The 22,956-nt window shown below is 43.2% G+C and overlaps 1 protein-coding gene across 1 annotated transcript; it reads right to left on the bottom strand.

The window, feature by feature from the left end:
• Positions 1 to 3,784: 3,784 nt before the first annotated feature.
• Positions 3,785 to 19,624, bottom strand: MTPAP (mitochondrial poly(A) polymerase). Its single transcript, XM_086466835.1, has 9 exons — positions 19,468 to 19,624; positions 16,919 to 17,091; positions 16,142 to 16,375; positions 15,592 to 15,816; positions 10,003 to 10,214; positions 7,917 to 8,143; positions 6,621 to 6,713; positions 6,444 to 6,517; positions 3,785 to 4,674 (listed from the first exon to the last, which is right to left on the bottom strand). Exons 1-9 carry the CDS (start codon positions 19,622 to 19,624, stop codon positions 4,336 to 4,338), a joined length of 1,734 nt encoding a protein of 577 aa, XP_086322961.1. The 3' UTR covers positions 3,785 to 4,335.
• Positions 19,625 to 22,956: the final 3,332 nt, after the last annotated feature.

Raw genomic sequence — 22,956 nt, 5'->3', positions numbered from 1 at the left:
TCTCTGCAGATGCACCAGCGCAGCTGAGCCTAGCTCAGATGTTTCCACTATGTGCCCCTGAAGGGGCGGAAATGTGTTTTCTGCTGCTTTCCTCTCATGCCAGTCTTGTACTCACAACCTCTTATTTTCCTGCAGATCCTTTTAGAAATTAATTTTAGGAAGGATTTGAACATCACGGGGGCTTTGTAAGCTGGCTAAGAGCAGTGGCTACATCAAGGCTGTCAGCTAGGAACAATAAGGGAGGACAATTACAACCCACAGTTAAGCGAGGCAGCAGTGGACACAGGTTGAGACCAAAGGATGCAGGGCGATAGGAACAAGAGGGATCTCAAGAACAGTAAAGAAGGATGAACAGGTACCCACTTCAAATATACAGAGACAAATGTGTGGCAGCCTGGGGACAAGCAGGAGGAACTAGAGTTCCTCGTGCTGTTGTTACTACAGCACTGTTGGAATTACAGATACGGTGGGAGAGCTTGCGTGTGGTGGGCACTGTGATGGATAGAAGCTCCTCGGGGAAGACAGGGAAGAAGGGAAGACTGGGCCAGCTCTATACATGAAGGAGCAGCTTGAACATTTGTGATGGATGGCAGTCTGATTCAGGATCAGAAAAAGCCAATAAGAGTGACAAGAATGTGGCAGTGTATCACAGAGCAGCCCATCAGGGTGACGAGGGCAGTCAAGCACTGGAGGTTGTCCAGAGAGGTTGTGCAGTCTCCATCCTTGGAGATTTTCAAGGCCTGACAAGATAAAGTCCTGAGGAACCTGGTCTAATCTCACAGCTGACCTGCTTGAGGAGGAGGCTGGACTAGGTCCAGAGGTCTCTCTGAACCTGAATTATACTGTGATCCAAAGTCTAAAGGGACAGAATCCCAGGCAGGAACTGTAGTTTTGAAACTGAGGCAGGGGAATAGAGCATCTGCTACCAGCCAAGGAGTCTCAGTTTTGCAACCGTCTTAGCCACGAGCATCATACACAGATGCTCACCCAGCAGCTAACTATAGACCAAGGCTGTAGATTCCCAGAAAGCTACAGAGGAATGATGGAGCAGTGGCAGTTGCAGCAGAAACCATTCTTGTGACTCTCGTGAGCATTAAATATCTAGGAAAAAAAAAAAATAAATGTATCTCTGGCAGCAAATGTTAATTTGAAGTTATTGTCCTAAAGAGCATTTTCTCAGGGCAAGGAACTTTTCAATGTTTTCAGTTTCCCTAACCAGTTAAGAGCCAGGGAACGTGAGACTGCACTAAAAAGTATTCCCAGCGAGGGGAAGGGGCAGGGGGGCAAAAATGTGTTTAATTGACTGATGTTCCTTGCATGAGACCTCCCCAACAATCCTACCCTACAACATATCAGCACCAAGTGTGAGAATTAAATAAAACTTACTGCCTCACTCACGCTGAGACATTGTTTACATGTTTTGGGACCATATGAATGAGCTCTCACATCCAGACTATCACCATAGTCCTCTCTTGACAAATATCCAACCCCTGTTTTTACTGACAGAACTATATTGATTGTTTCTAACCATCTTCAATACAATAAGGCTGCTGCCTTCAGGAAATTATAATCACACCACTTCTCTTGATTTGCTAAATACACCCCCTTAAATCTTCACCCTCCTCTTCCCTCTCTGGCTCTCTTCCCACAGGTGGTTTCAGTTCCTCCCATGTCATGCAGCTCTTCTCCCAGACACAGCTCATGCTCGAGGGAAGCTGACGGTCAGCTCTCCACCCCCAGCCAGCAGCCTCCTCTATGAAAGCTGCCCATCAGGCTTATTTGGGTTATCAGTGATAGCTGCTCCTCGAAGTCTCTAGGCTTTGCTCAGCAGCTGGCCTCCAGCTCCCTGGACTTGCAGGCATCTGAAACAAGCACCAGGGCATTTCCATTGTTACAACGCTGCTTTTGGCTCCTTTCTTTTCTCTTCAGAAATCGGCCTGCAGCCAAGACAAGGGTTCAGAACTATTCCCAAAAGGGACAGGCAGTCTAAATAGGAAAGAGATGCTGAAGGGCGCTGCATGCACAGTAACCATGTTCTGCCCTGCCTTTTAAAGAACACTAAGCAGCTTCAACACCTGTATGCATTTACCAATAGAGCATGTGCTTCAGCATGGCTCAACTGTATAACCAAATTATAAAGTTTATTGGTATCTGACTACAAGTGTCCCACATCTATGTCCCAAAATTCTTATAAAATCTTTCCTATCTATGTCGGAGTGAACCACTGTGAATACAATGCAGGTAGGTACACACTGCCACAGTTCTGCTGTACGTTTCTGTCCCTGATAACCCATTTTCTCATTACTGCACTGCAGCATTACCCATTTTGTTTAACTGGAAAAAAGAAAACTCACAAGTACTCGGGTACTGCCCTAATCTTCAAAAAGCTTCAACGTGTATTGCTGGTGAAACAGCAGAAAATACACCTCTAGGTTCTGTAAAGATTAAGGTAGCATAACTCTTTACAGCATCAGTGCCAAGCTTGCTATCAAAGGCTTTGGGTTAGCACCAATAGCAAGTTACAATAAACTCCGTACCAGCCTCCAAAAAGACATTCACACACTAGGACTTAGGTAAAAAACTAAGTTTGAAATTGAAGGCTCATCCTTGAGGAAGCTAATAGGAGCATTCCTGTGATCAAGATAGTAACTATGTGAGTCATTACTCTAGAAAACATTTATGAATCAGAAACGGACACATATAAGTATTACTATAAATTCCAAATAAACTAATGTGGAATTGATGTGTAAGAAGGTCTTCCTGCTACTCAAGGCTAACCCTTTAGTCTGCCAACTGCTGGAAAGTACTTTTCCTTGCTCGGCTTTTACAATTACTCTGGAGGTATGCACTACTGCCCACAGTATTCCCAACAAATAATACCTCAGGGAAAAGAGAAAACACTTTTTAACTGTTCAGACTACACCACTAGAAAGAAAGTCTACACAGACAGAATGATACACCACTGCAACATGAAGGAACCTAAAAATACTGAAAAAGAAACAGTAATCATCAACATCGATGTTGCACTTGTATGATAATCTCCGAGTTACCGTAATTTCTTGTATAGCACTCCTGCTAAGAATGACAACAGTCTGTACAGTTGTTACCACCACGGCCATTTACTTTTAATGCACAAGTGGCTCTCAAACTGGGCAGGCAGAATACTCACAAACACACCTGGAAAACCTATCTGACATGTGCCTGCTCTCCATTTCCCTTTCTGACTTACTTCCTTCCTTCCCTCCCCTCTCCCCCTTCCTCTGAAAACACTCTTTTGTGGCAGATGGACAGAGCACTCAACGTTTTAAGTCTATGGGACACATTGACTCTCACTGGCCCCACGGATCTGGAAGGGGGCCACTCACCCTTCTGCTGAGTATCTCAAAAACAGGGCAAGAACAGGAACAGAACTGCAGCATGACATACGATTCCCTATGGATCTCTGCAGGGGACAGATCTCTCTGCAAGGGATAGTGAGAGGAAGGGTTTGGTGCTGCCTAGTAGGCGGCAACTTTGAGGAAAATGATGAGGCAAGAAGGGCATGTAAAAGCCCCTGCCTGAACCTGAAATACAGGTTTAAAGTGAAGTTGAAAGCAAAATGAGAAACATAAGTGTATATACAAGTGTGGGTGGGAACCAGTCCTATGGGTACAGAAAACAAAAGAGAGTTGACTGAGGAAATTTGAGATCAGGTGGTAAACACAAGAGCAAAGCCACTTTTCCAACACAAAACAGCTGTGCTACCCTCGGAGAGCAATGCTTTATGAAACTGCAAACCCTACTATCTAATTCCATTCTATTTATTTTGTCTTGGCACTATCTACATGAATGGAAAACAATTGCAAAACCAGATACATGCACTTTGGTTTTACTGGCTTCCAGAACATGACTGGAATGGAAGCAATGGTTCTAACATTCATCATCTTTCAAACTGTGGTTTCACTGAAAGGTGGTTGTTTCTCGACCTTTTATTTTGCATATCATTTGTATGTCGGCCAACAGAATTTCCAAAGGCTTCTTCCCATGCTGCTCCTGTCAGTATTTTTCTTCTCTTTTTTTTTTAAAGTGCCCACCTGAAGACTACTTCAAAATATATATGTAAAACTTGCATTTGAATGCTCTTCATTCATAAAACAGATGGAAAGGGAAGAGTAAGGAGGAGAAAAATGTACAGAAAGAAAGCAGAACAGTACAAAAACCATCACGATGGAAAACAGAGGTCATTTGACTCTCCATTTCACCACAATAGAAATATTAAAAGTAATGTTCTTCGGACTGTGTGTCACATTCAATTCCTAAAACAGAATATCAGCTACTGTGTTTCTGTGCTGAAAGTCACTTTCCCACTGCTTTTTGTAGACTGTTTGTATTATTTAACTTTAAAGAGTCCAAGAGGCTTCTGATTGTTTCACTTCCCATTCCTTTCATCCTATTCTTCAGCTTGCTGTGATTACTTTTTCCAAACGGTATCAGTAGGGTTGCCAGTCCCCAAGGCTCTTTATTGATCATTTGCTGAGTTCTATCTTCCTTCTGTAAAATCCAGGCACTTTCTCTGGCCATAGCCACAAATTTCTCCAGCTGTGGCTGATTAACATTCTTGCTGATATTAAGGTCTTGTTCAAAGGGATTCCAGATATGAAGAGGAGACGGCTCAGGTTTATTTACTTCCTTTCCCTGCAGACAGTGTAAAGAAAAAGTTGCATATATGCATTATAGGCTGATCAAATAACAAATCATTTGAGTTATTACATTAGCATTAAGAGTATTTTGACCTAGTAGAGAACCTTTTGCAAAAAAAAAAAAAAAAAGTCATTATTAATCATGTTAATTTTCTTGTCAACCTGAATGTATGACTCCTGTTCTCCGAATTCTCTTAGTGATGGTTTTCCTTGCCACGTTCAGCTTAGATTTCCTTCAAGGCAAAGAAAACACAACTGCAGCTTAGCCTGTCTTTTTGGCCATTCTCCCACTTGCTTTTCCACAAACCTCAGACCTCATTCATTGCAACCTCCTACTCCTATCTCCATTTGTGTATGAGCAGCGTGAGCATGTCATACTAACCTGCATAGCCCAGTTTGATAAACTACTACAAGCACTTAAACTGTTCAAACCATTCCTCTCACAGTGCTCATTAAGAGCTAGTATAACAAAACAAGATTACTGCCTTGGCTGAAATTCCTCCCAGTTCAGCCTGTCTTTTAAGTACAGAGCTATTCAGGTCATGGTCCACTTTTGAGCACTTGCTATAGTACAACGTAAGTTGTTGACAACTATGTAGTTTGCTATTTAAATGCCCTTCCATCTCAGCGCTTATCAGTGCTACTTAGCTGACCTGCTCTGTATTACAGAGCCTCTTCAAGCCCTCCATCGCAAGCTCTAGGGGCAACCTACCAGCTACTGCTAGTCCAGGAAGCGTCCATGTACATGCTACATACTCTTGCCCCAGGGCCAAGAGGACTGGCTAGTTAAACAGAAAAACATCATCATCAGAGACATTTCCCCTGACTACCTCAGGCTCCAACACGTGTGTGGTTTTGCTTGCCTGTTTTAAGGCTTAATGGCAAACAAAAGTTCTCCAGCTTAATGAATCAGTTTCTAGGATCAACCTGCAATGGCAGAAGGAGCTCTTCTGCCAGTAATCCACAGTGCCCAAGTAGGAAATGGAACACAAACAAGAGTGCCCACACAGCAACATGGCACTGAAACCCCCCATCCTGTAAGCTGCCCAGCAGGAACAGATGCGAGTCTAGATACATTTATATATATATTTCTATTACACTTGCATGCACACACATATGCATCAATAAATAGCTTGACTTAAACGTATAAAGGTAACCAAAGCGATAGTGCAGACCTCTTGGCAGGCTCAGAATGACCACGTCATCTGTCACGCTTACTGAGTTGTAAATACGCTTACTGTAGGTTGATGCAAACTGCTTGATGCAGCAGGAAACCCAAGTGCCAGAAGCAAGTTTCAGAACTCAGTTGTTAAGTTTTAAAGCAGACACTGTTTGGGTCTGGACTCCCAACTTTAAATGCAAAGCCTGTTGGCATACAGGGTTTGTCACAGACTTTTGCTATGACATACATCATGACATCTTCAAAGTTTTCCTCTCACAGAAGCAAAATAGCTTCCAGTTTTTAAAACTGCTGCTTTTATCACAGGGTTGTCAAGAAAAATCACACAGGCTTAGCATCAGTGTTTGTGCTTTCCAACATACCACGTAATGACACTGTAAATGTTCTTAATGGTGCTGTAAGTGATTAGGCTCCAACAGGAAAACTCTTTTCCTTCACAGAAAGGACTCAGTTTATGGATACAACTAATTTAAATGTACTTTGTATATACAATTAAAAATGACAGAAATTGTTGCTTAGCATATGTAATTTGACAAATGGCAAAGAGAAATTCAATTGATAATGAAAAATTAAAATTCATTTACCTTTCGAAGATTTAAAGAATTCTTTCTGAAATCAAAGTTTCCAAAATATTCAAAAAAGGCACCCAACAATACATCTGAGGGAGAGAAAAGCGATAGCCATCAGTAGCATTAAGGAAAAGTTTATTTTCAATATGCTCATAAAAATTAAAAACCAAAAGTTGGTCAAGATTTACCTACCAAGTGTTTCTGTATTTTTTGTACGTTTAATCTTGCTTAAATCACTAACAAATGAGCAATCATATCCTCCAATTACATGCTTATCTTTTTCATCTGAAACAAAAATCGCAGGCATATTTTGAAATGACAAACTAAAATGCCATTGTATTTAATAAAATTCATGCAACAGACATGACTGAATTCAACTAATGCTATCATATTCAGTAAATCAGATTAGGAGTTCACAAGTGAACTTTCAGATTAACATTCAATTTAAGTAGTCAAAGATTTAAAAGAAAAAAAGTCTATAGACAGGCAAAGAAAAAGAAGCATGAGTAAATGGCATGTTTTCAAAAGCCTACAGGAATAAGGTATACAATATCTTTGAAGTTACTTCTTATAAGTAACAACCCTGATTATCTTCTCATACAGAGCTTTATTATACACTAAACAGCACAAATCTCTGAGGCTAATACCTGTATCAGGGTTTCAAAAAAATCAGACCTAAAGCGTCCATTGTTTTTTTCTGAAAAACCTAAGAGAATCAGGAATATTCTTGTAAAATTTCAGGACAGGTGTTCTATGTATGAAAATTCTATAGAATTCTGATAGAAATGTTTAAACTGATTTTAAAGCAACTGATCACAGACCTCTTTCTCCACTCAAAGCTTCCAAGGAAGCATCAATAAGCAGAAGGCATGAGTGAAGAATCAAGAACTTGGGGTGTCATCCTCCATGCATTCATAAGATTTACTGAAGATGATACACCCTGAAGGCTATGGATGAAACATCCAGAGCAGCTTGCTTGCGAAGATACAAGAATTATTTGCAGATGGTCTGAACAGTCTCAAGGATATTACAAATTGTGATGAAAAAAATATATCCTTTCGTTTAAACATTTGTTATCTATAAAACAATACACATCATATCAATCTGCACAAAATCCTTAGCAACTGCAGAGACACTTGAGACCCTACAATTCTTCTAAAAAAAACAAAATACAAAATAAACAACAAACAGCCAGCACAGGAGCACTGAGCAAATAAACGACTTTTAATTATCTGAGGCATAGAACAAGCCTAACCCCTCTAAACAGAATTTGTTATTGTACTGAAAATGGATTTTTTTCCTTTAAAAATGCATTGTTTTCACCAAAAAAACCCCAACACGTAGAACTTGTATATTCCCTCAAACTTAAGGCACATATAATAGACACTAGTATTTGAGAGCACAAAGAAATTGCTCAGGTTTTTTCATCACTTCAGAGAAAACAAATGTGAAAGTCACTTCAATAAACACATAAACAGCCGTCCTTACCTGCCAGCTCTTTAAGTTGGTCTAGTGTTGGAATGATAGGTGGTGATCTCCTTTGCAGAAAAAACATGACCATCATGGTCAGAGAGAAGTTTGTAATCCAGGTACCAGGAACACTATTTGTAAGTCCATGAACACGGGCCCAACATCGTACAGTGAACACTAACGTTCTTACACGGGGGTCAAGACAGCCATAGATATACAAGAGTTCTGAACTTTTTATAGCAATGCTGAAGAAGAAATGAAAAGTAAGACACGTAAATACTGAGAGAATTGTTAAGTACCAGATGCAGTGTTCATCGTTCAGCCCTAGAGCACCAGTTATAAAGGAAGAGTGTATCCAAACAACCAACACATATTTAAATTTTATGCGTTTCAATAGAAGCAAATGCCTGAAATTGTCCAGAATGAAATACCCATAGTTTTCCATAGTTAGGATACAGTTATGAGTAAATAATAATACTGCATTTGCATGTTTCATGTTTCCTTGTTCCACAACACAGTGGGAGAAAACCAAAACGAAATGAAAAAACTACCATCAAGTACTCAGGAGAGAAACTAGGCAGAATCGAGGTGAAAAACACAATTTAGCCACAATTGCCTTTGAGGTACATTAGGCAATAATCTGCAAAACTAGTCTATTTGGTAATTCTCAAATGACTCATGTTTTGTCCTGCTGAAAAAAACCACTAATCTGTAAGGACAAGGTTTTCAGATGGTTCAGTTTTTGATCTGCTTCATCACATGGTTGTATGAACATTCACGTTGTGTAAAATGGGAGGGCAAGAAAAAGCAGGAAAAAACAGAGGCATGGTGTGAGAGCAAAACTTACTTTGGGCTCAGTTTTAGTTTACAGTGCTTGTTGAACTACAGTTGCAGGAGTTTTTTCTCCCAATCTTGAACTGAGTTCTTCTAAAAATCCACCACAGCATTTTGGAGAAGTTTACTATATCAAAGTTTTGTAACCCTTTCTTAAGGGTTAAGACTTGATTTCTCGACTTCTGAAATTTCAACTGTGAAGTGCTTCCTTGTGCCCCAGAGGCTCGTTATTACTCCAAATGATAACAAGACAACACACAGTCCCAACCAGCCAAACTGTCAGCAATTACAAGGAAGTTTGTGCAGAACTGCATACCGACCTTCACTGTGGCTGCATATACAAAAGTAATTTTACCATACTCCTTTGCTCAGTACTGCCTTAACAACTCCTGCATATTCTGACACAGAACTTTGAGTAATTCAGAAAATTCAGGCTGGGATCTGATTATATCTGATGTAGACAAATCACAAAACCTGCACTGAAAGTCATATCAAAAGTATTCTGAAAGATAATCACTCATACTTTACTATTCCCTAACAACCATGAAAAGGGTTAGTAAATCAGCTTTAATTACGAACCCTTATGCCAGGGCTACGGATGTATACTGGATTAAGGTGGGTATTTCTTAATAAAATAAGTGACAGCAAACAAATTATATGCTATACCATCAAGCAAATGAGAGCAAGCTGGAAAAGGAGAAACAGATGCAAAGAGAGGTATTTCTAAGAAGCCTGCTCCCTCTATTGGGCACTGCTGAGAAAGGTCCTAAATGACAGCAACACTTTAGACTCCATTTTCTGAGGCAGTGATTCAAGAGATCTTGCCAGCAAACAGGTGTATGCAGGCCCTTAAGAAGAAAATAAAAAAGACATCAAAATAACTAGAGGCCAAATCACTGAAAATTAACACAATGGAGCTGCTTAACCTGAAAAGCAATCAAAAGAAGGCTGTGCATATACCCATATACATGAAGGGAAGTAGTGACCAACGAACACTGCCTACTTTCAATTCCTAATAAGCCAATCTTATTGTATAGAGTGGTTTTCAAGTATTCAGTTTCAACTAGCAAGTATTTCCTATGCTGGAGAAAGATACCTTAAGCACATTAAAACCTGAGCTCTAGAAGGCAAAAATATCCCTTTTACTTTCAGAGACAACATTCACATTTGTTAAGAACACAGAAAGGAGTAGACTAAACAGTTTTCACGACAGGTTTCAGAACATAAGTACACTAGTATTCTTCCTAAACTTTTCAAAACCAGGTCTCACCTGTTGCTTACTGACAGATCACACTGGAATCCTGTCGGCTGATGAGAAAATTTCACCAGTGGGCAGCGAGCATTGAGTATCTTCTGAACGCTCACACATCCAGGACCAAAATTATCAAGGCAATCACCAATCACGGAAAGAATTTTCTGAGTTGCTAATCTTTCGGATGGTAACCTTTTCATCTGATACTCCATTTCGAAGGGACCTTTTTCCTAACACAAAATTTTAAAACTGTTAGTTCTGGAACCAAAGAGACATTTAAGAAACGAATGGAAGTCTTTACTTCTGAAAGACTACACCAATTTGCAAAGGAGTTTGTACAATGAGCGACTAAAAGACAAGAATTATTCAAAGCAGCCCTGAGAACTTGAAAAAGGTAAAAACATATTGCTTTATTCTTTTTCAGTGATCCAACTTTTCCAGGTTAATAGTGATAACTTACTGTGAAGTTACTTGCTCAGATGAGGGTATAATACTACTACATCTCACTACTGCCTAAAACTAGTAATTCTAGAATTCCCAAGAGCATATATGCTCTGACTGAAAGAGGAGCATATAATTAAATTAGCAAGCAAGAGAGGCAAAACACAACCAAACCACTGTTAATTTCAAACCACCAAAAATTCCATTTCAAATCCTCAAAGAACAATGTGTTTGTTATTAGCCCATCAAATAGCAGCGTAAAGGAAAAACAAATTAAAAATTTTAGCATGTAAATTACTCAATCCTTCAAAATGAAGGTCAGTCTACGTAGGACTTAAAAAAGTCACATCAGATGCAGTTTTTCTGACAAATAAAAAAAGCATGCAGAGGTATTTTGACATCAGACATGAATTTTCCTGTAGGTCTTCATATTTTTAACTGTCTTATTGGTAGTTTATACCCCAATAAAATAACTTCATACCTATGAAATCTCTGTTCTCTTTACAGTCTCTCTGTATTTAAGGCTCAGCTAATTTTGCTTCTTAATCCAATACTTGACACTGACTTATCTTCTGCCTTGGAACATGTCATGGGCGAATGCATACTACACAAACAGCATTTTGCAGTGACCTAACTAGTCCTCTGAGACACAGAGGAGGTTACTTTTGTTGTCACCAGGTTAGGGCAAAGAAAACATGCACTCACAGACAGGTGAAACAATTCAGAAGTTACGGACCTTGCAACCTTTCCCACAAACTCATTTTAGGCGCCAAATTTCCATCGATCTGGCAATCACTGAGGCGATTGTTCCTGCTCTCCTCTGGCCAACAGTTCTCCAGCCAGCACGTGTGTTTGAACACACCAGGACAGAGGCCCCTAATCCCATGTGGCTGTGTAGCTGCGTGCTACAGCAGGGCTGGCTCAAAGTGAAAGGAGCCTGTAACTATCAACAGAGGTAGGTAACAGGGGAAAAAAAAAAAAGACGGGGACTCCGCCAACGTGCAGGAGTGCTGGTGTTCAGACCTTTACGTTTGTGACAAAAATCACAACGTGCCTTCCCAGACAGCAGCTCAGTATCTCTCAAAAGACAGATGAAGACTTTTTTGTAATAATAAAACAGACACCCTTAGTAATTGAGAGGACCTTCATATACAGCTTTGGTGCCAGCTGGGGTGGATGAAGTACTGATACACTTGCTCCAACCCTGTGGTTCTTGCCCTATTCTTGCCATGTTGCTCAAAACAGCAAATGTAGATAAAGTAAGCTACTACTTTGGGGTAAATTGATACAGTACCCTAAGCAAGAAACATAGATGTTTTAATGCAAAACCTGTCACTCTAAAAATATTACAGAACTCTGGTTTAAGTCATTCACTAATCTCCCAAATTGCCCATATGTTAAAAAAAGCCGTATCTGTGGTCAAACACTGTATTGATAATCCACTCTTGGGAAAGAATGCTCCCGATTTTGCTGCTTTTTTAATTCACAATTAGTAATCAGTTTGACATAAGACTCAAAAAATGTTATTTAATGTAAACAGGTGCTGAAACGCCTGGTCTTCCTCTATTGCTGGTACCTCCCGAAAGGCTGCAGCCTTCTAATCAGAAGACAGCCCTTCCACTGCTGCTGTATCATACGATAACTAAAGCTATCTTCCCTTGTCTTCACTTCTTCTAAGACACTCAACGTATGTATACTAGTAACACAATTTGCCAGGGAGGATAGCATTACCCTATAAACCACACTGCCAACTGATACTTTTGCCTTCCTCTGAAGTATTGTCTATTGCCTATCTCAGAAGACACAGCCAACATCTTATTTTCCTACTGTACTGGGTTTATGTGGCAAGGTTTTTGGTAGCGAGGAAGCTGCAGGGGTGGCTTTTGTGAGCAGACACCACAAGCTGCTCCTCATATTGGACAGTTCCAGCCGGTCCAAGATGGACCAGCCACTGGCCAAAGCTGAACACGTCAGTGATGCTGGTGGCACCTCTGTGATAACCTATTAAGAAAGGGTAAAAAATGCTGCACAGCAGCTGGAAGAGTGAGAAAAATGTGAGAGAAACAACTCTGCAGACACCAAGGGCATTGAAGAAGGAGGGGGAGGAGGTGCTCCAGGAACCAGAGCAGAGATTCCCTAGAAGACCACGGTGATGCTGGTTGTCCTCCTGCAGCCCATGGAGGACCACAGTGGAGCAGACAGCCACCCTGCAGCCCATGGAGGGCCTGATGCCAGAGCAGGTGCATATGCCCTAAAGGAAGCGGCAGACTGTCGAAGGCCCAACCAGGAGCAGGGTCCTGGCAGGATCTGCAGGCCATGGAGAGCAGCAGGTTTTCTGGCAGGACCCGTGGGGATCCCACAGCAGAGCAGTCTGTTCCTGGAGGACTGTAGCCCATGGGAGGGACCCACGCTGGAGCTACAGCCTGTGCAAGGGAGCCCACGCTGCAGCAGGGGAACAGCATGAGGAGGAAGGAGTAGCAGAACTGAGGCATTATGAACTGACTGCAACCCCTGTTCCCCATCCTCCTGCGCTGCTTGGAAGCAGGAGGTTGAAGCGTTGGGAGTGAAGTTGAGCCTGGGAAGAAGTGGGGGTGGTGGGAAGGTGGTATTGATTTTGGTTTGGGTTTTTTTGTTTGGTTGGTTGGATTTTTTTATTTCTCACTATCCTACTCTGTTATTAACTGGCAATAAATTAAATTACTCTCCCCCAAGTTCAGTCTTTGCCTGTGACGGTAATCGTTACGTGATCTCCCTGACTTTAACTCGACCCACGAGGTTTTTTGTCTTATTTTCTCCCCTCATCCTACTGAGGACACAGGCGTAAGTCAGCAACTGGGTAGGGAGCTGGAGGCCAGCCAAGGTTTACACATCTACAAATCACAAAGCTCTCTAGGTGCTGGCACCTTAGTCTCCCATTTTGACTATGCTTGAATCAAGACACAAGAGTTGCACTCATGATTTTTACCCTTCTTTACAGGGCTATGCTCTAATGTACCTTATTTTTGTACATACTTTCACATTGATGCAGCAGATGTGCCCATGTTTTAACGCTCAAAAAATTCAACAAAACCAACAAGATCATCATCTTTAGCATGTAAAAACTGCACTTGCACACAAGACAAAAGCCTCACTGCACTACACAGCACGTAAGTGTGCCACGCAGCCTATTAACCTATCATGTAACCCCAAGATGTCCGCTCAGATAGCATCCCTGCTGGCTTTTGTTGCAGTATCCCCATAGTAGTAAGTCTGTCAACCATCAACAAATAATCACAACTGCTAGTAACTCTGTCTGTCATCGAATAAGTCTAAAGTTCACAATAGAACTTCTATTTATACAAAAGATGAATGCTAAAGAAAACACCTAGTTACAAAACATGCTTTGAAATTAGACATTTTCTACTTGAAAGATTTTTCCTTCAAAATCTAAGAGGCAACTTTACCATTTAGATGTAAAGGGTTCCTAGATTTTAACACTTCCCATACATGCACAATGATCCTACTCCTCAGCTGATGTATTTGCTTTCACTGTGTTTGATCACTGCAATAATACTAAAAATTATTTATGTTTAAAGGGACATTTCTTTAGAAGTGACAAACGTATACAAATTGTACAGAAAAATTGAGTGAATTTTCATTCTTCAAAAGCTCAAGCCCATTGTCTTTTTTTTTCCCTAAGGAAAACCAAGCCAGTTTTTCCCAAACTATCTGTCACCATATAAATAAAAAGAAAAGGTTTCAAAAAGCCAGAATCACTTACTTAATTACCCATTCAGAATCCATGAAGAATTCCAACTTCTCCACAGGGCATTTCTGATCCAACTCTCCCTTCTTCCTATCCTGGTTCTCATCTCTCTCTCATATTTTGTTCTCCAATCCAAAAGGATATTTACACTGTCCACAGTCAAAAAACAGTGGCAAGAGATAAGATCTTTCAAAAAATGCCTTGTCTAGTCCTTTTCTATTCTTTATGCTACACGCACAAGGACTGAGACACAGCCTAAATAAACATAACGATTTGAAGCTGCTCCAATACCAGTGCTGAACAGGTGAACTTGGTTACTTAACACAGATTTCTGAATAGTAGTACGGACAAAGACATGGCTAAGATGAAATTTAATAAGTGCACTGAAAAAAGGCAATACTGTTGATTGAATATTGCTTACTGGCAGTCTTGTAACCCTCCACCTTCTCAAGGTAGCAATGTAAATTCCGTACCTTGGCCAGCAAATTCAAGCGAGCATATTTTAATTTCAAGCCTCTACACTTGCTTAGTAACCACCACTTGTCTTGGTGCTTACTGCTGTATTACCAATGAGGCAATAAAATAATTATGAACTATCTTACGGAAAGTCTGACAACTGAAATACCTGCATTATTGTCTGGCTCAGTTCCTGTTTTGCTCCTGGGACATCTACAGTTCATATATACCAGCTTATCCTCAGGTTCCTTTCAGGAGTAAGCCAACTAATTCCCTCAACAATGAAGATCAGGTGCTGTTAACATGATAATTTTCTCTGGACAGACCACACAAACATTAACGTGTGTGCCACCTGCAACTGTTCACCAATACTATCCCGTGTCTTAAACTTTCACACCGCCACACACTCTTATTTGTGTGTGTATATATGCACCCCAGGCACCCCAGTACATAGTTCAGTAACTTTTCAGTAGCATGAATTCAACTCTTTAAACTAAAGAAAAGAACCTGACAACCCTCCCAAAATGCACATGCACACACATGCACAAAATTATTATGCTTTAGAACGTGGAGAACCCTAAAAATCAAAGCCAGGCTTTAAAACAGCACGGATGAAGCCCAGCAGCTCCAGAGAAGAAAACACAACAGTAGGATGGGAAGGTCTGACATTGCTGAATCAATTTCAGAGGACAAGGGGGTTTTTCCACAGTGAAATTCACCCTAACAGTTCAGAGTCTAAGCAAACACCAAATCATTTTCTCCCTATTGAAGGAAGATCTCTTCAATGTCACATCCAGCTTTTGAAAGTCTTCAAATCCAAACACTCAGATAAACTTGTTCAGGGTCTACACTATGTACTCATGTAAAACCTAAGCATAAATAAACTGATTCCTGCGTGTGAAACGGCAAATGAGCTGCTCTGTTGAAGAAATGCAACAGACCGAAGATGCACAGTGTAATCTTACCATTTTTGTAGCATGCTTTCGTGTATCATGGAAGTCCAGGAACATGTCCACATCGCACCCCAACTTGCCAAAGGTGTTGACTGAAGAGCCAAATGGCTTTACCGTGCTGTCTGGAAAATACGCACGTGCGAAATCCCGAACCAGAGAACAGGCCAGAAATCGGAGCTTGATATTTTCTTCTGTAAGCTGATACTCATTCAGTAGAATGTACATCTGACTGCTTATCTAATTAAGAAATAAACACTGTAAAAATACGACCCATCTTCTATCTATTAACACGTATTTTCATCTACTTAATATCATTGCAACTAGATTTTTTTAAGTCTCAAACAGCTTTATTCCATACAGAAAAAAATAGTTTGACAATGAAAATTACTAATTTCATCTATTAGTTTCTATGCAGGAGAACCATTCGCACAAAATTCTAACAGGGTTACCTTTTTTTTTTTAATAGAACTAAATTGCTTTATAAGTTGCACATGACCACTTGCAAATTCAAAATGGACATGGTTCACTTTTAATTGAGAGAGATCCAGAAACCTCTACTTACACTGCCCGCATGACAAAGCTTTTGAATAAGGTCTTTCACTGGAATGTGAGACTGAGGAGACAGGTGAACTGGTGTCTGTTCAGCAGCTTGACTCACTGGGTTTTTCAGCGTGAAAGTAAAAAGTCGAGATTTAAATGGGACAACATGATGCTCTGCAGCACTTGGGATTCCAACAGCCTCCTGCAATGAGGCTATACTGTTCTTTTCCGAAAATTCTATTAAAGCATGGATACCCTAAAACATTAAGAGTAGAAATAAGACAGGGTTAGATAAATGCATTCAAGCCTTGAACCGATTGTACTGATATCATTCAGATGTTCCTGTGAGTAGAGACAGTTTAATATGACAGTCCTGAAGCTGAATGCTAGGTTCTGTACCTCAACAAACACTTTTTACACACTTTTTCACAAGAGCTCAGAAATATTTAAGATACGCTACTCTTGGCAGTAAGCATCAAACATAAAAGTTCTAAAATCTATTTATCTTCACAACTGTAATGCTCAAGAAACACATAAAAAACAATGAACAGTGCTATGAAAAAGTTTCAAAGATGCAGTGCAGAGCAGGTTGCTAGCTATCCCTCAGAGGTGTTGCTTAGCTGACTTATGAATAAAAATCTGTTGCTCAGCAACTTGTAAACATTAACAAAGATAAAAACTAATTGAATATACCAATTTATATATAATTTGCTTAACTTGCATGTATGAGGCCTTGACCAAACGCTAGTATTTCTTTTTGTCTAAGTCTAGATTTTAGTTTACATCGTTGAGTACTTACACGATTTTCAAAAAAGAAATGACTCTTAATGTTTCCATGACTGGATAAATACTGCAAAAATTTTTTTTCGTTAAGTTTTGGGGGGCATTTAATTAAAACAGTTCGTTCTGCTTCATCCAATCGTTCTGTTTGGACCTCAGTGAATGTCTTCTTCCTGGTATTGACTTCAGCATCTGTAAGAAAAAACAAGCATCAAGGCTTTTCTATATAAACAGAAAGATTTAAAACTGCTTTTAGTACACTTCACCTCTTCCTCTGGATTGAACAACTGAACAGAGGTTTGTCCTGGCTCTCTAAAACAGTTACAGCAAAAGAGAAAATAATAAAGAATGAATGAGACACAAACATAAGCGTATTTCTCTCATAAACGCATACATTTGTAAGAAGAAGGAATAAGAAATGTAGAAAGAAAACAATACAGACTCCCCTTGATGCCACATGAAGCTCGATGATACAAGGAATCTTTGCTCTTTGATCTGCTGTTCACCATCAGAAAACACAGCACGCGCAGCCAGACTCTACATATGAGTCAGGAAATACCGGCTCGGCTGTGAGGCAGAGACAGGCCTTTAGCAAGCTGCACTGAACAGATCATCTCTCTCAGCTACCACAAAACCAGCACTTTCACCTTCGGAACAATTCAACGCTGTCTTATTTTTACAACTCGTCACCTTCTTTTACAGTAAACTCCTACTCAAAATTTTCGTTTAATACTATACTTTCGTCTACTCTACTACAATAAACCCACAAATCAGTCATATCTCACCGCACTGCTGGCAATCTATATTGCTGCCGATAGCCTACAGAATTAACATGGAAATGAGACATGCTGGAACATCCAGCAACACAGAAACTTTTTCCTTGAATGCAAAGGGACCGTGTTCCAAATCTGAAATCATAATCACTTCCCTGTGTAACTCTCAAACTAATCCATTGATCACATCATATTACCAGAGCCTGTGAAGCTGCTGCCTGTTAACACTGCTATTTGCAATTCAGATCGGGGAGCTGGAGAACATGCAGTTATTTCCCCACGGCTACTATCTGCTACAGAAAGATTCAACAGAGAGCTCTTTATACTATGTTTCTGATTTTGAGAAGCCCATGGGATATTCTGGCCTCAAGAAAATCTTAACTATCATCTCCTGACACTTGGTAATGTTTGTTATTATTTTTTAAAAAACTTTTCTTTAACAAGTATTGAGCTCTCACACCGGCTTGTAAATAATAACCAAAAAAGTTGTTTCAATAGCTTAGTTTTACATAGCATTTTTCATCAGAAGACCAAAGAAGCACTTTATGAAGACGATAAATATCCTGTTTTCCGTAGGGGCAGAGAAGCACGAAGTGACTGAGACGCAGAAAGTCCCATGGACGAGTAACACAATCAAGATGAACCCACATCATCTCACTCCCACAGCCCTCTGCATTAGACCAGAGCGGCTATGTGATTCTTGCCTGATGAAAGAATCTAACCTGTACAGGCTTAGTTACTGCAGCAGCAGATGTGCTCCGGCATCTCCTCCTGGCTCTGTTGTCATCTGTGGTCTGAGTGCAGCACAGATGTAGATCATCACACCCAAACAGTAGTTGTAAGCATTTTAAATGCATAAAAAGCAGTCCACTTTGCTTTCTTCCCCTGTTCCATACATTTCCAGTTAGTGCCACAGTTGCACAGTTATTTTAAACAGGTATACACCAGCACTGCTGCTGGAAGCAACAGCCCCATCCTCCACATGGTGCTCGCACATATTCTAACGCTGCCCTCTGCATGCTGATGCTAAAGCAAGCATTCACATAGCCATGTAGCAAAATAGGTGAGACTAACAACCAAATTCATACACCACAACAAGAATGACTAACTGTTCCCTAATCCAATTTGCTGCATATTTGTTAGTACAAGGATATGGACAGAAAAAGACTGTTAGTTTTGAGAAACTGTGATAATACAGCCCGATCTTCTCCTCTCTTTAAAAAAAGGTTGCTGTCTAATGTTTTCCAAGCTCTGAAACACAAACATAAGCAGAAGCACATGCCTCAGGCCCACAGATGCATTAACCAGAAGTTTCATGGGACACCCGAGTTACAGCACATCAGCAATGGACACTCCTCACTAGTGCTCGGCTTGTACTAAAGACACAGCACCAATCAAACATCTCCTATGTCTTTTTAGGGGGGTCTCTCAGGATAACCGGTCACTTCATTTACCTCCAGCTGACACCTACATTTGATAAACCAACTCCTAGACAATGACAGCGGACTGTGGCCCCCTGGACCGCACCCTGGCGCACAGGCCGACCTCGCTGCAGTCGAGATCCCCCCGGCCGGGGCTCCCCGGGCCCTGAGGGGCTCCTCACGCCCAGACGCCGGTAATGCCCAGACGCCTCTCCCGGAGCCTAACCGCCCGCCGCGAAAACGGCAGGCAGCAGCTCCACTCCCCACGCCCTCGCCTGACCTCCCCCCCACCCCGGGAGAGACAGCCGTGCCGCCCCGGCCCCACACGGCGCCCAGGCCCCGAGCGGAACGCGGCGCGGCCCGGCCACCCCTACCTTCACCCGCCTCCTCGGCGCCGGCCGCCTGCGGCGCCCTCTGCACGGCCGCGCCGGAGGAGCCGAGGCGGGCCTGCCCGCCGGCCGCCGCCGGGCCCGGGAGGCGCAGGCGGCCCCGGAGCAGTGACAGTGCCCGCCCGCCCGCGCGGTGCGCCATGACCGGGCAGCGCCGCCCCGGCAGCACCAGCCTCTGCGCAGGCGCCGTCCGCAGAGCTCGACGGCAACCGGCGGGGCTCAGGCTTCCTCCGTCTGGCGCGGAACGGCGCCGACGGCGCCCGGCGTCCTGGGCTGCCTCTGGGTCAGCGGCGCGGCCTGTCCCGCGCCGGGAAGGGCTGTTGCTGCCGCCGAGGCGTGCGAGAGCAGGCAGCTGCCCGCTCTGGCATGAGGAAGGAAACTTAGCCGGCTAGCCCAGGCCAGGCCCAAGGCGTGCGGGTGCGGGCAGCTGCCTGTTCCGGGCGGAGGGAACAAACTGAGCGTCCCAGGCCAGGCCCAAGGCGTGCGGGTGCCGGCAGCTGCCTGCCAGTGCGGCCAAGGCCTCCTGCGTGCCCAGCTGCCAGGGCCAGTGGTCACCCCTCACATGAGCGCCCCCAGCCAAGGGCAGGAGGGGAGAGGTTGGTGTGGAGGTGAACCTGGAGGCCAAAACGATGGGGGCTGGATGTAGATTTTGGCAGACTGGCTATTTAGGAAGGGGAAATAAAACGTTTATCTGGTCCCGTGCCAGGGATGCGAAAGCGGCGTTACTGTGGAGGAGGCAGTACACGCATTCGGTGGGATCAGAAAGGCAGTGGCTAGGGTACGGAGCTGCCGGGCGCCCGGGAAGTAGGCACTGGCCTGCAGCGTGGTTCCCCAGGTACAGACTGAAGAAGACATTGTATTCTTCAGTATTTAAAAACAGTAATTGATGTGAAACTTGTGAGAGCATTTGTAGTGTATGTTAGAGGCCGTGTGGCTACTTCGTGCGTTAGCAGGTCTTTACTGCAGAGCTATAGCCTTAGCAGCCTCACAGTAAGTCAAGGTCTGTAAGTAATTGCCATGACCTAATTATCTTGGTTTTGTATCCCAGGATGATCCCAAAGGCAAAGAGTAGATTGTTTTAAAAATACTGCATTTCATTTTATATCCTATGTACACATACCATGGAGCAGAAACTTGCGTTTCCTCCATTTCTCCATGGCGAGTTTGCTCTGGAATCCTATGACTTGTCCTTCCTGCATTCATTGATGTGGAGAGAGAGAAACTCCTCCTCTTTTTCCCTTTGAAGCTGGTCTAAAAAAGGAAAATGGTTTCATTAAAATTAATTGTGGGTTTAGGAACGCTAATAATCCAAGCAAGTTCCTGGAAGAGGATACCTAAGGTATCCTAGCGTGAGAGCTGCTACTTGTTGAGGATGTGTTACTCAGCCTTAACCTCGCACTTTCAAGGTGCTGCCAATTCAGCCCTCCCCTAGGCCTGGCCTCTCTCCTTTTTACCTTTCTCGTGGCCTACCTTCTTCCTCTGTTTATTCTTCCTTTAATAATCTTCAACCTACTTGGATTTTTTCACAGACACTTCTTAGCAAATGCACCAAGTAGTGCAATTGAACAAGATCGTACTTAACAGAGACGACACATATTTCTTTATGGAGTTTTGCCAATGTATGTACTATCTGTATTTTGGAGAAGAAACCACGTGTGAACAGAGGTTAACCTTGCTAGCAGTGTTCCACATACTAAGTTGTGATGCTAAGGAAAACAAAATAGGGTAGTGAGTCTGTCTGAATCCCTGCGCGTTTCAGAATGTAATTTGTGCCATACTTTGGACAATTTTGCACAACATAGGAGAGGTAGCAAATGTGTAACCTTTAAATGGAGGAGTCAGTGCATCTGGATAATATAAACAGAAAATGAGTTGTATGTACTGGTAATAAACACTGAAGCCTCAGGTGGGTGTTTGTCCTGAAACTTTATAATTAAAGTTTTGCCGTTGACTTCAGTGACCAAATAGTGCAGATCATAAACAGAAAATACAGCTCGTGTCTCATGAGACCTTGAGACAGGTTCAACACATCAGGTCCCAGAGCTGCAGCAACTGGTTTTGGTGATCACGAGGTGCCATTTCTCTCCTTGACAACCAATTCCCCGAAGAGAAGCTCTTGGGCAGCGCAGTTCTGCGAGAACTACTGCCTTTTGGATGAGAAACAAGATGTAGTCCAGGCCAATTTTAGCAATTACCAAACTCACGCTACTGTCTGCTCAAGTACTTTCATCCTGCTGCCACCAACGAACCCTTCACATCGGGTCCTGCGTTCCCCCGGAGTTTCAGCTGAGGTTTTACTCGGACAACGCTTACACTAAGCGTGCGTGGGAAGCTGCTGGGCTCCCCTCTGGACGTGCGTGGGAACACGCCGGGCCGTGGGAAGGGGTTTACCGGCCAGTGCCACCGCCGGGGACAGGCTGAGGCAGGACGAGAGCCCTCGCCGGGATCAGGGCCGGGCGGCGCTCACTTCCAGGAAACCGAAATAGAAACCCCGGCCGCAGCCGCCCCGGTCCCCCGCCCTCCGCCAGGGGCGGGCGGCGCTACCTGCGCCCTTCCCCGCCCCCGGGAGTTTCCCGCGGGGCCCGGCGAGCGGCCCCGGCGCGGGCTGCGGACGGACGGACGGACAGACAGGCGGGCGGGCGGCCTCTCCCGGCGCCCCGCGGGTAAGCGGGGCTGGGCGGCGGGGCAAGCGGGGCTGGGAGGGGGCTGGAGCGGGGCAGCGCTGAGGAGGGGAGCCGGGCCGGGCCGGGCCGGGCCGGGGCTGCGCTGCGCTGCGCTGCGCTGCGGGGGCGGCCGGGCCGTCTGCCCGCGGCTGGGCTGGCTGGCGGCAGGGCAGGGGCCGCCGGGGGTCGCAGCCAGGCGGGCTCCCAGCCGCCGGCACGGCGTCGTGCTGGCGCTGGAGCGCTCGGATCTGCAGCACCTGCGCTGCCCCCGGGGCTGCGGGGCGGGGGGCGCTGAACACCGCCCTGCGCGGGACGGGCGCTGCGCCCTCTCGGCGCCGCGAGGTTCGGGGTTGGTTTTTTTTTTTTTCCTTTTCCCAAGTGAAAATCTGAAATGAGATAAAATTGAAATTGTTGATATTTCTTGTCGCCGAACAGCACGACTTTTTTTTTTTTTTTCTTTTTTCTTTTTTTTCCCCAAAGGGATCGTGTTTTTCAAGGTCTGTCGATAACTTTTCTTAAAAGCAAATAAGGACTTTTTTTCATCAGTGGTAGACAGTGGCCACTTAGATCAGAAAATTATTCCCTAAAAGCAGACAAAAAGTCTTTATTATGGGTATATGATTGTGTTGAGATAGTCTGTGGAGTTTTTTGTTAGTGGTTTTGGTTGTTTTTTTTTTTTTCTTAATTTTTATTGTATGTTTTGTTTGGGTTGTTTTTTTGCTTTGTTGATCCTTGACACAATAAACCCCACAGGAGCTCAGAGGTCTGGTATCCAGTTATTCTTATATTAATATGGTGGATATAAGGATGC

Source organism: Leptosomus discolor, chromosome 6, assembly GCF_034619465.1.
Source record: "Leptosomus discolor isolate bLepDis1 chromosome 6, bLepDis1.hap2, whole genome shotgun sequence".
Taxonomy (NCBI): Eukaryota; Metazoa; Chordata; class Aves; order Leptosomiformes; family Leptosomidae; genus Leptosomus; species Leptosomus discolor.
This window is presented reverse-complemented; position numbering and strand designations above follow the sequence as displayed.